This window comes from Primulina tabacum, chromosome 11, assembly GCF_025594145.1.
Source record: "Primulina tabacum isolate GXHZ01 chromosome 11, ASM2559414v2, whole genome shotgun sequence".
In the NCBI taxonomy this organism is placed as follows: domain Eukaryota; kingdom Viridiplantae; phylum Streptophyta; class Magnoliopsida; order Lamiales; family Gesneriaceae; genus Primulina; species Primulina tabacum.
The window spans coordinates 5,728,215-5,739,840 of record NC_134560.1 but is presented as its reverse complement, the minus strand read 5'-3'; the positions used below and the strand labels follow the sequence as shown (position 1 = coordinate 5,739,840).

Sequence of the window (11,626 nt, the reverse complement as noted above, 5' to 3'; positions counted from 1 at the left end):
CAAAACAAAACAAAACAGAACAGACAAGCAAAGGGCCTTCTTCCACACAAAAGGCAACGACCCTCAATAAGTTCTTGCTTCTCTTCCCTCTCTCCGCTCATAATTATTCAGGTATGTCAATTTATCTATGTCTACATTTCTATGTTTTTGTTTTCCTTTTGTAATCTCTAGTAATTTTTAATTACGGTGATGTGTGAGGGATTGATTGGATTTCATCAATTGGTTGCGAGTTTTTTTTAATGCAATTTTGTTGTTAATTTGGATGACCTGATGCCTGTAGGTTTTTGGTTGCTGGTGGATTGATCTTGGAAAAATTTGGAGATTCAGGGTTTTGGAGTTTCTCAGAATTTTCAGATAGGTGAATTCTATTTGGTGACTGTCAAATATTTCTGATTTGATGAAACGTTTGATAGTCTTTAGGAGAGAAAATTGAAGGTTTGGATTTGGGAAAAAAATTTCAGAGCCAGATCAGCATGTGTTATCTGGGTTTGTTGGATAGTTCTCTCGGTGGTGGGGGGTTGAGGTTTCCTCTGTGCGTATTCCAATGGTTGATGGTCGAATGAAGTTGATTTAGGATCGTGGAAGAAAGGATGGCGCCAGAGAACGTTTTTGCTTTAGGAAGAGAAAGTGAGACTGCAAATGAAATAGGAAGTCAAGTCTTTGATAGAGGGGATGAGATTAATATGGAAGAACCTCAGTGTTCTGAGAAAGTAACAGCGACGGAAATGGAAACTGCTGAGGCTGGATTCTCAAGCCAGAGCAACGAGAAGGAACATGGGGTGAGTAATTCAGTATTTAGTTCAGAGAAGGTGGAGGAAGGAAGGCACGCCAATGTGGTTTTCTCAAGAGAATCTCCTCTTCATATTAAAGAAGATTCGAGTATGAATGCTTTTAGTTCAGGTGCGGAGAAACTTAAAGCCAGATTAGCCGCTACTGATTGTAAGAAAGGGGAAAACGAGAGGAAGCTCAGTCGACAGGATAGAATTGAGTTAGGTCGTGTGTTTCAAGGGGCTGTGAGTTCTTATAATTGGGAGATCGCGGAGAGTCTGATCTTGTTGGCGGATCCTCAGACTCTGAACGATGCGTTGTGCATTTCTTTGGACTCGATCTGGTTCTTGAGCACACGCCAAGAATTGTATGGTATCAATAAACTAATCAAGAATATAATTACCAATGGGGCTTATGATTTTACTCGAGCTGCACTTAGGACGTCATTTCTTGCTTCTTGTGTTTCTGCTTGCCAGAGCCGATCAATGAGCTTGGCAGACACGGTCACTGTGATGGCACAAAGGTAAACACTTCTTTGTTTTATGTAATCATGTGAGCAAGATGAATTATTAATTATTTTCCAGCTATGGCAATTGGCATACAATCTTAATTGAATTTTTCGAGAGTTACATGCATATTCTTTACCTTGCAATTGGAAAGGGCTAAAACAAAGATTTGGAACTGTCGAGGGCTTGGGAACCAAAGGACAGTTCGAACTCTCCGTGAGCTCATCTGTAAAGAAGATCCCTCCCTTTTGAAAGAAGCTCATAAAAAGCACCTGTTTCTTGCAGCTTGTACAATGAGATGGAAGTGCATAGATATTCATTTCCCCTAATAGCCTCTTTAATTTAGTGCCCATTTTTTAAGTGAACATATATTTTGTCTCAGTTAAAAATGCAGATTTTCCAGTATTAAATATCTGTCATCGATTGAAGATGGGACTAAGGCACGTGGGCCCCTTGGTCTGTGGCTTGAGGCAAGGTGCATGTTTTATTGAATCGAGGATCTTGAAGCCTAAGATTTAAAATCTGGAAACATTATATACTTTAATAAAAAGATATTGAATAATAAGAGACAAATTGTTCATCTTGCACTAGCAGATATGAAAATATAATTAGACTGCATGTCATTCAGTCATTGGATTTGCAATCCGTAAATATATAACACATCAAGCATTAAGGTACATCAAGGTGAGTGATGTAGGCTGTATCTAGGTGCTTTTTAATTGTTATTTTTGTATTATCATGGAGCAGATGGGGGACATACCACCAGCTGTAGTGTTGATCTCCATGATTCAAACTAAAACATAGGCTTTTTAATGTAAACAAAAGAGGAGAAAGAAAAAGAAAACTTATCAAAAAGTACAGGCTGAATAAATCCACATTCGTTTAGTTTATATTTAAACTATGAACCTTGGACGTGGAATGCTTTTGAGTCCTGCTAATATACCTAGCTTTTTAATTTTCAAACACCTTCTGATTGGACTCTAAATATAATCTCCTCTGCTTGATGAGGATCCTTTGTGCTTATGAGAAATATACAGGTGTCCCTCATCCTGTCTTGTTGCTTTTAGTTACTTATGCTTGCATGATAAACCTTGATTCACCATTCCTATTAGGTGTGCTAAGGAATGCACTGCTACAAGGCTACACATCTCTATGTACTATGCCTAAGAATGACCCTATTGTGCTTCTAGTCTTACATATGCTTGCATAATCAACCTTGATATCATGATTCCTATTAGCTGTGCTAAACAATGCACTTCTACTAGGCAACACCTCATGTATACGGTGCCTAAGTATGCCTCTTTTATGCTTTTTACAATAATGGCTTAAACAATTAACTGAGCGTTCTGGAGTCCATATGATGTGGCCAAAATGCAATCGAGATCTTGGCTGCTTCCCCTAGCTTGTTGTGAAGTTGACGTACTTAATTTGTATGTTAGATGAGAATTAACACTCCCCATAACTTCTCCATACAGTTTGCAGGCATTTTTGCATGTGCTTTTAGAGATTTTTTCCTTTGTCCGATCAGGTTGCACGAAAGGCTGCAGGAATGTAATGGCGATGAAGTTTTGAAGGCAGAAGCTGGTGCCAAGGTTCAAAAGTTTACCGAATGGGCTCTTAAATGTATAAGTTTCCATTCTCGTTGCCAAGGAAATAGGGACAAGGTTGGTAGTAATGCCGCTGCCGGTATCCAGCTACAATTATCTGCTTTTAAAACCTTTCTCGAAATAACTGGCAACCATCTTACTGGGAAGGATTTTACCGAAGCATTTGACGCAGCTTGCTTTCCACTTACACTTTTCTCTAGCTCCTTTGATCCTGGTTGGGCCTCGGGTATATCAGCTACTGCAATCCGAGGATTATTAGGCATGCTGGTTGAGGGGGGTGCAGACAACGTTAACCAATGTTTTCTTGAGGCCTCACGTTTTGGGAGCACAGAGCTTGTTCGTATTTTGTTGCAGGTAATCTACTTGGTCTGTTTGTTTGAGAACTAGTATCATTAATATTAAATTGTGTCAAGCCTCTTACCATTTTAAGATTGTGCCCCTGCAATTTTTCGCAACATGGAATGTACCCCCTTCACTCTCAATCAAACTTGGTAACTTGTATCCTGTGCCCAGTCATGTGCCTTTTGGGGTTTTAGTAAATATAAAACATCGAGGGACTGCACCTAGCACCGTTCAAGGTAAATGAATCGTGTTGGCATGGTTGAGGTACCAAGTTTTCAAGGTGTTGAGTTCGATACTACCTTAAAGATGGGAATGCTCTGTAGTATCTTTGGTCCTTTCCCATTAGCATTTTATGCTTTAAGTTTAAACTCACAGAGTCTAGGGAGAACAGAAATTGCTGTTGTCATGCTGTATGAAAACGTAAACCAAGGTAGTCATTTATAATATTTTCTTGTTGAAATCTGCCCGTCATTTGAGACTGATACGACGGAATTGAATTTTGTGAGCTCCGGGCTTTGATATAGTGCTCTGTTGACCAGCAATAGTTATAATAATTGTTTTTTAGAATGCTGCCCATGTTCATATAACATGATGTTAATTTTCCTTGTTTTATGCTTCAAAACGATGTCATTACCCTCATTTCCTTTGCCTGTTCTACCCTAAGTTTTGAAGCAAGCCCCTGCATCATTTTTATCCTGCACTTGTTAGCTTTAACCTGATAAAAATCTCTCACTTTATTTTAATTTGTTCTGATTTACTTTGGGGTGCTAGATTGCGCAAAGAAACAGCTTGGATGTGGATGTTGACCTGGCACTAGGTTTCGCTTCACATTATGGTAAAATTAGCACAATGGAGTGCCTAGTGCAGGAGGGTAATGCTATGGCTTTCTTGGGTCCACTGATGAGAGCTGCTGAGAGGGGTTGCATGCCAGTTGTCGAGTGGTTTGTTCAAAGGGACTGTCGTGATATGGAACTTTGTCTCGCCCTTACAGCTGCTATATCTTGTAATCAAATCAAGGCTGCTGCATATCTTCTTCCTCATGTCCCGCAGCACGTTCTTGCTGCCCTCAGCATTGAAATTCTCAAGGCTGCTGGCGAACGAAGTGGTGGCTCTCTTGACGGGGTTGCATTCCTCCTGCATTCAAATTTTTTAAGAGATCCTGCAGCTACTTATTCTGTTGCTGACAGCATTGCCAGCTCCAATGATGAGGCTATTGCTCCTGAGCTGAGGGCTTTTCTTCAAGAACATTGGTCCGAGGAAGCTTTCTTGGATGGACGGAGGCAAGGAGAAGTGCATTTCTCCAACTTCGTACGTATTTCGAAATGGGGTGAATCTCCAATATGTTTGAGGGATCTGCCAGGGCCCCTGAGGGTGGCGATAGCTTACCTGCCGCTTTATAGGGAGTGCATCACGACAAGAGGGTGCTTGCTATCACAAAGGCATCGGGGGCAGCTTGTAGAAGCTGCAAGAAGACTTGGAGGCGTGGTTCTAGACAAACCTGGCGATGGGAGAGAGTTGCTGGCCGTTTTGGAGCATCGTCTTCCTCCATTTTGCTCCATGCCACCGGTCACGTGGCTTAGTAAGACGGGTTCCCATGAGTTCTTGAAAATCAATCCGTCTCTTTCACTCGACTTCTCTTTCTCTCATGTTACAGATAATAATTGAATGAAGATTTTAGATCTTTGGTTGCCTGCACTTCGCTGATACTGAACATGCTTGAATGTGAGTGAAGAAAAGCTTATGCGATGACGTGACATGTATGCATATTGGCCGGTCTAATTTTGCTTTTATATTTGAAATAAATGGTGAAAACGCAACAATATTTTCTTATAATAATATGATTATAATACCAATAATGTTGCCAACATTTTTTCTACTGAGGCTTTACATGACAATTTGTTGTCCAATGTAAGTTCTGTCTTGCATGTGATGATGGTATACACAAAGAGGCAATTTAAGCACGGAAATTTTTATAAATACTACTGTTTTTTAATTATATATTATATATAACACTCCCATACACATATATGACAAAAATTTGTGTGAAACGGTTTCACGAGTCATATTTTGTGAGACATATCTCTTATTTGGGTCATCCATGCTAAGAGTATTATTTTTTATAGTGAATATCGGTAAGATTGACCCGTCTCACAGATAAATATTTGTAAGACCGTTTCACAAAAGACCTAATCTGTATAAATATGGATTGAAAAATTATTTTTCTTTCATAATAATCTTTGCTTGTCCAAATTTTAATTCCATTTTTTATTCAACTAGTATGTATGACCACCATCTTATATGTATTTGATTTTAACTATCATCACATTCCAACCGGCCCAATATATTTTTTTTTTTTTGAAAAAGCTTTAGACTCATTGAAAAGGTCACATCCCTATTTGGATGCATCCCTTGCCAATAGAGAATATTTGAAGAAGCCCCCGATGTTATTTTTTGCCATCACTCAAATCTTGATTTATTTCATTCCTATGCAGGGGAAATTGTTTGACAAATTATTGCATCTACACTCCAGTTATCTCGAACCAAGATAAACAAAGCAATATATCATCTCAAAAAACAAGAAAAGAACAAGTATGGTGACAATATGCAGGTCAGATTACGTGATCAATTGCCATAGCAAGAAATAAGCTAAAGAACCATGAAGAAATCAATGTGGCAATGGTAGATTCTCAAATTTTTTGCTATATGGTTACTAGACATATCTATAAGTCACCTCTCGGACATTTGATGGCATGAAAGCCAAGACCATAAGTACGGCTAAAATGCATATGGGCAGCAGAAGCAGCATGAATGGCGGGGGAGGAAGTGGTGGAAGTATGAGCGGCAATATCAGCAACGACGCTGTTAGGCAAACCAGCAGAAACAGAGGTTTGAGTGTGAAATAACGGGACATCCTCGTGCCATATTGGCTGCTGCTCTTCCTCAAAGGATTCGGAGCTTGATTCTTGATAATGCTGTTCAAGTAAGGATCTTGAAGATTGATGAAACCTTTAGACAATCCCATGTTCTCCGTTTTCGCCTCTTGTCCACTCATTTGTGTAAATACAATAACTTAGCAAATTATTGAGATCAATTGGCTATATTCTTGGAAAGTAGGATTAAATAATATCGAGAATTGGATAATGAATTCAAGATCTCTTTATGCCGCGGAAGAACCTCAGGTTTCACTCAGTGTAGCACAAGTTTTGGCTGAGACAACAGCTCATCCCCCAAGAATCAAATCCAACTGCCATAGAAGATCATCCAGCATAATCAGATTCAGTTAGCAGAGAAGTGAACATATCTTTTATGCGTCGAGGGCCTGATCTGTAGGAGCCAAATTTAAAGGCAAGAGAACAATTGGCATAATTTCTACTTTTTTCACACACAAAAAAAAGAAGATCAAGATACAATCTTAGCACAAGATTATGACCAAATTAAATCCATCAGATTCTCTACAAAAAAGGGTAAAAGCCAAAATAATCAAACCAAGCATCGCAAGATATAGGTAAATTATACAGAAAACTTGTACGAAAAAATTCAAAAAAGAAAAGTGATATAAAAAAGCTCAAAGTATGTATATATAAATACACACCTATAATGTTTCTGTAATGTTTCTGAATCCCTTCCAGAAAACCAAGCTAATAATGCACCAAGAAACACAAAATACTCTTTCTTTTCTGGTAAAAAATCTCTGATATCTTTTTGCTCCTCAAGATTATAAATAACCTCACACTTGATCTTTGGTAAGGATGGATGGAGAAGGATAACAAGAAAATCAAAACCCAATACAAAATATTTTCAGTTTTGCGCTGTCTTTGTACAGGGAATGGAGTTTTGATGCAGAAGATTTAGCCGAAAACAAAAAGTAATGGAACGACAACGAAGAATGAAGAGTATTTTGTTCCGTCGCTACTATGTTTATACGGGAGTTTGGTGAACCTGCCTTCATTTTATAAATACAACTTATTATTTACGTGGATACGATCATTGATCATGATTCATCATTCAATATAAGTTTAACAATGAGATTGAGAAGATTACATAATCTCATTTATTCATTTATCATATATTAATATCTAAAACAAATCTCTCGAAATAGACGGATATGTTTGAATTTAATCTTAGATGATTACAAGAAAACCGGCCTTTACTCCATATAGTAAAAAAACCAATGTTTTCAAAATACCCATTTCAATCTCACATTAAAGTTTTGATATATGTATATATATAATCATAATCCTAATAATCATGATCCAAAATGTTCATACTAGATATAAAAAAAATTATATAGGTATGTATATTTTGAATGATAATTAAGAATGCATGATTTGTCACATGTGTGTGTGTGAAAGGGGAAACAGAAAGGAAAAAAAAAGGGGTTGAATTCAGTGAATGAACAAATTAAAGTCCAAGTGGGAGGCTTCATGATTTTGAATTTGAAGACCAAGGTGCTTCACCTCTGGACATTTTTTTTTTTTTTGCCTATCGCGGCATATTTCAGGCAAATTGGAAAAAACAAAATTGATTTCAAATTTAAAATTTTAAGAATAGATCTATGGTGAGACGATCTCAAGAATCTTTATCTGTTAGACGGATCAACCCTATCGATATTTAGAATAAAAAGTAGAATATGTTTTTTGTGAGACGGTCTCACGAATCTTTATCTATGAGACGGGTCAGCCCTACCGATATTCACAATAAAAAGTAATACTCTTAGCATAAAAAGTAATATTTTTTCATGGATGATCCAAATAAGATATATGTCTCACAAAATACGACTCGTGAGACTGTCTTACACAAGTTTTTACCTAAAAAGTAATACTCTCAGCATAAAAAGTAATAAATTTTCACTGATGACTCAAATAAAATATCTGTCTCACAAAATACGATCTGTGAGATTGTCTCATACAAATTTTTGCCAAATTTTAATTACAGAACGACGATATATCTAAATCTAAATCTAAATCTAAAACTAATTATTTGTCTAAATATTCGGTTCAGTGCATTATGCCATTTAATTTGAATTTTGGTAATTCTGAAACACGTAATTCATTGGCCAAACCGAACCTGAATCACGCAACTTTTGTCGCTCGTTTATGTCGTATTACTCTTTGTGTGAGTGTTTATTGGTGTAGTTTAGATATACGGTAAACCATCCGTAAATTAATATTCGATAAATTAATCATCTATCTAATATAATATATTTTTTTCGGTTTCGACTTGAACCAACTTGATTAATCATTTGGATATTAATAAGATAATAATTTTTCGAAATACTCTATGAATATGTGATATGCTCAATAATATATATAATGTTTTTATTAAAATATTATTTTATCAAAATATATAATTATATTAACGATATAACTCATATATTTTAACCACGTGACATTATAAAACATCAAGTATATAACAAGTACTCCACCCATTTCCATTTTAATCCAACTGTCAATTAAAAAAAAAAATCGATGAATTCATGAATCGAGTTGCTGTAACTATCCCATCTCCGAACTCGCCGGCCATGCGTGTAATTGTACAAAGGGATTTCTAAAACTATTATTAAACCCGTACTTTTCAAGACTTAGTTGTTAACTGGGTGATTAAATTAACATGTGGTTGTAAGTTAACCAAAGCACACCACCCATTATTCAAATTTGTAATCAGTACTCACCCATCACTCTGCAAATTAAGAATCATTGTTTCGTTCTCGATTTAGAGTGTATATGATCGCGGACGGAAATGTTTACAGAGACTCAAATGTATATAACAATCGAAGCGACGACTCATCGTTATGAACATATTTATGCTTAATATCATTATAAGTTGATAGATACATGCAATTAATAAGTTGATAGATATTGTTATCAATATATATGTTGAGTATGTCTCTTGTAAGACAGTCTCACGAATCTTTATCTGTGAGACGGGTTAACGATATTCACAATAAAAAGTAATACTCTTAGCATAAAAAGTAATACTTTTTCATGGATGATCCAAATAAGAGATATGTCTCACAAAATACGATCTATGAGACCGTCTCACCTAAGCAAGAGAGTTTGATTAATTTAAGGAGGAAGCACAGGCAAGTTGTATGCATGCAAAGGCTTGCAGTAGCAAATATACAAAGGCAAAAAGTTAGTAAAGTGAATTAATTACTATTAGAATTGTGTGTTCTCCCATTTGTTTGTACATTATGCCCCTTCACCAACTGGAACCAATATCATATCTTGGGCTCTGTTATCAATACACACTGTCATTTTTTTAATTAAAAAAATTGTTCCAATCGCCATACTTTCAGCACAACTAGACAATATATAAATATCACTAATTAGCTTGTGTGAGGATAGATTAATCCAAATTGTTGACATATTTAATTTGGTCTTAAGTTACATGATCAAGGGGAGAGACATTGACATGTTGCTTTTTCATTCTAGTGAATAAACATCATCGCCACGAATTTAAACGGGGTCGTCCGAAATAATTTTTTTTTTGGGTGGGGAGAAACATATATGAGATATGAGAAGCTTAAATTTTTGGATGCACCATGTGATTGAAGTTTTCTTTGATTACATGTTTATATATTTTTTTACATGGAGGAAGGAAAAATATGTAAAGAGAGAAGGGGAAAGAGAATTATTTGGTTAAATGAAAAAGAAATGGGCAGGGGTAAGTCCATTAAGCAATAGCCAATGGAAAGAATTGGCACAGAGTCGTCATTTTCCTCTCTTTTTGGGGAAATGTGAAAGAGCCGAGTATCCCACATAGGCAATTAATCATTCTCAAGAACAGTTAATAATAAGGTTATCTGAACAGATGGTCGCCGAGCTCAGTAACGAGAGCCTGTAACCCGAGTGGGGGCATTTGGGATGATTGGACGGTTGGTCTAATCCAGTTGCTCGGCCCGAAGGTTGCGATATTCTGGCCCGCCCGTTCCAAGCGGAGAGTCTGAACTTTGCGGTCCACACGTAGGTGTATGGGTCTCAATGTTCCTAGAGTGGTGGGCACTGCGTCAGGCTGGTTTCACAGAGCAGCGATAACCTCCCGCTCTCTGCAGTGGAAGGATAACGGGCCGGTGCAACTTTGGACCGCTAAAGGGCAGATGGATTGGTCCTAATTGAACAATCATCTTTTTTTGCTTTTTTTCCTAATTTGAATTTTTAATTATTAATAACTTGAAAGAGGGTTTTTTTTTTAATCTTACCTATATCTATCTAAAGGCCGAGAAGGAAATAAAATCATCAATATATTCTTAACCAATGTTTCATAACTAGATTTGTCAAACCATCTATCTTATCAAAACGATTCGATCGGTCGGACGGTTAAACCGGACTGTCGGACCCGAAAACTGTTATTTTATATAAAAATAATATAATATAGTAAAAAATATGTTTTAAATTCTAAAGATCTTAAGTTCTAATACAACTAAAATAATATTTTTAACAAATTTTAAAATCCAAACAATCATATATATTTATGTTTTACTCCCGAAGGAATTTATATATATTTTGATAATGTCGGAGGAGACATGCTCGATCGATGCGGTGCTTCTTAACATGAAATTGTTTGGTCGAATCTCATACGTGGGGGACATAGCCCAAGGCCTGGCAAATGCACTCGTAGGGCTATTCTCCGGTCGCAATGTTGGAAAGCAGGTCGTGGTTGTTGCTCGTGAGTAGGATTTGTTATGTTGAATCCAAAATAATCATGTGTAGCTCGATGATAATTCTATCAACTATATATATGTTGGACTTTTATCTTAGACAATTTTTATGAAATAGGGACTCACCGTCGCTGTCTTTCTGTGCACACTGAATAAGCTCCAAACTAACGCAATGCAATATCATGCAAACAGAATTAGTCAAGTAAATCACATTGAATTGAACAAAACATGTATCACAAGTTCGTCCGAGAAGTATCATTTTTGGTTTACTAGCATGTGGATTGATATAGTGGAGTATTTGAGTTATAAGGATTATAAATTGACTTGTTTTAAGTTAAAGTAACTCACTTCTAGCAAGATAAAATCATACATTCTAAATTTTTTTCCAGTTAAAATTATATTCTCCTATTTTTTCCATAAAATTTATATATACTTAGCTTGTTCTTGCCAATTGTTCCTTATTTACATATTAAATAAAAAATCTATCAAACGCAATTAAAAATTAAACATTTTTCAAACAATCTGATAATTGAAAATATAATTATGGCAATAAACACTGAAATATAATTAAGTAACCCAAGATTTATGTGGGAAACTTAAAAATAATAAATAAAACTCTAGTTACAATAAACAAAAAATTCCACCTTTTAATTTTAATTCTAAAACGAAAATCGAACCAACTAATTAAAGAATAAAAATAATATAATTATATTATCAACAAATTAAATTTAAGATTTAGAAAA

General features: G+C 36.1%; 2 protein-coding genes across 2 annotated transcripts; one reads left to right on the top strand and one right to left on the bottom strand.

The window, feature by feature from the left end:
* On the top strand, positions 1–5,059 carry LOC142517734 (ankyrin repeat protein SKIP35-like). The gene is made up of 4 exons (XM_075620135.1): positions 1–111; positions 281–1,291; positions 2,803–3,235; positions 3,995–5,059. Exons 2-4 carry the CDS (start codon positions 591–593, stop codon positions 4,886–4,888), a joined length of 2,028 nt encoding a protein of 675 aa, XP_075476250.1. The 5' UTR covers positions 1–111; positions 281–590; the 3' UTR covers positions 4,889–5,059.
* Positions 5,060–5,933: 874 nt separating this feature from the next.
* LOC142519563 (protein AUXIN-REGULATED GENE INVOLVED IN ORGAN SIZE-like) lies at positions 5,934–6,275 on the bottom strand. The gene has a single exon (XM_075622608.1). It carries the CDS (start codon positions 6,273–6,275, stop codon positions 5,934–5,936), a length of 342 nt encoding a protein of 113 aa, XP_075478723.1.
* Positions 6,276–11,626: the final 5,351 nt, after the last annotated feature.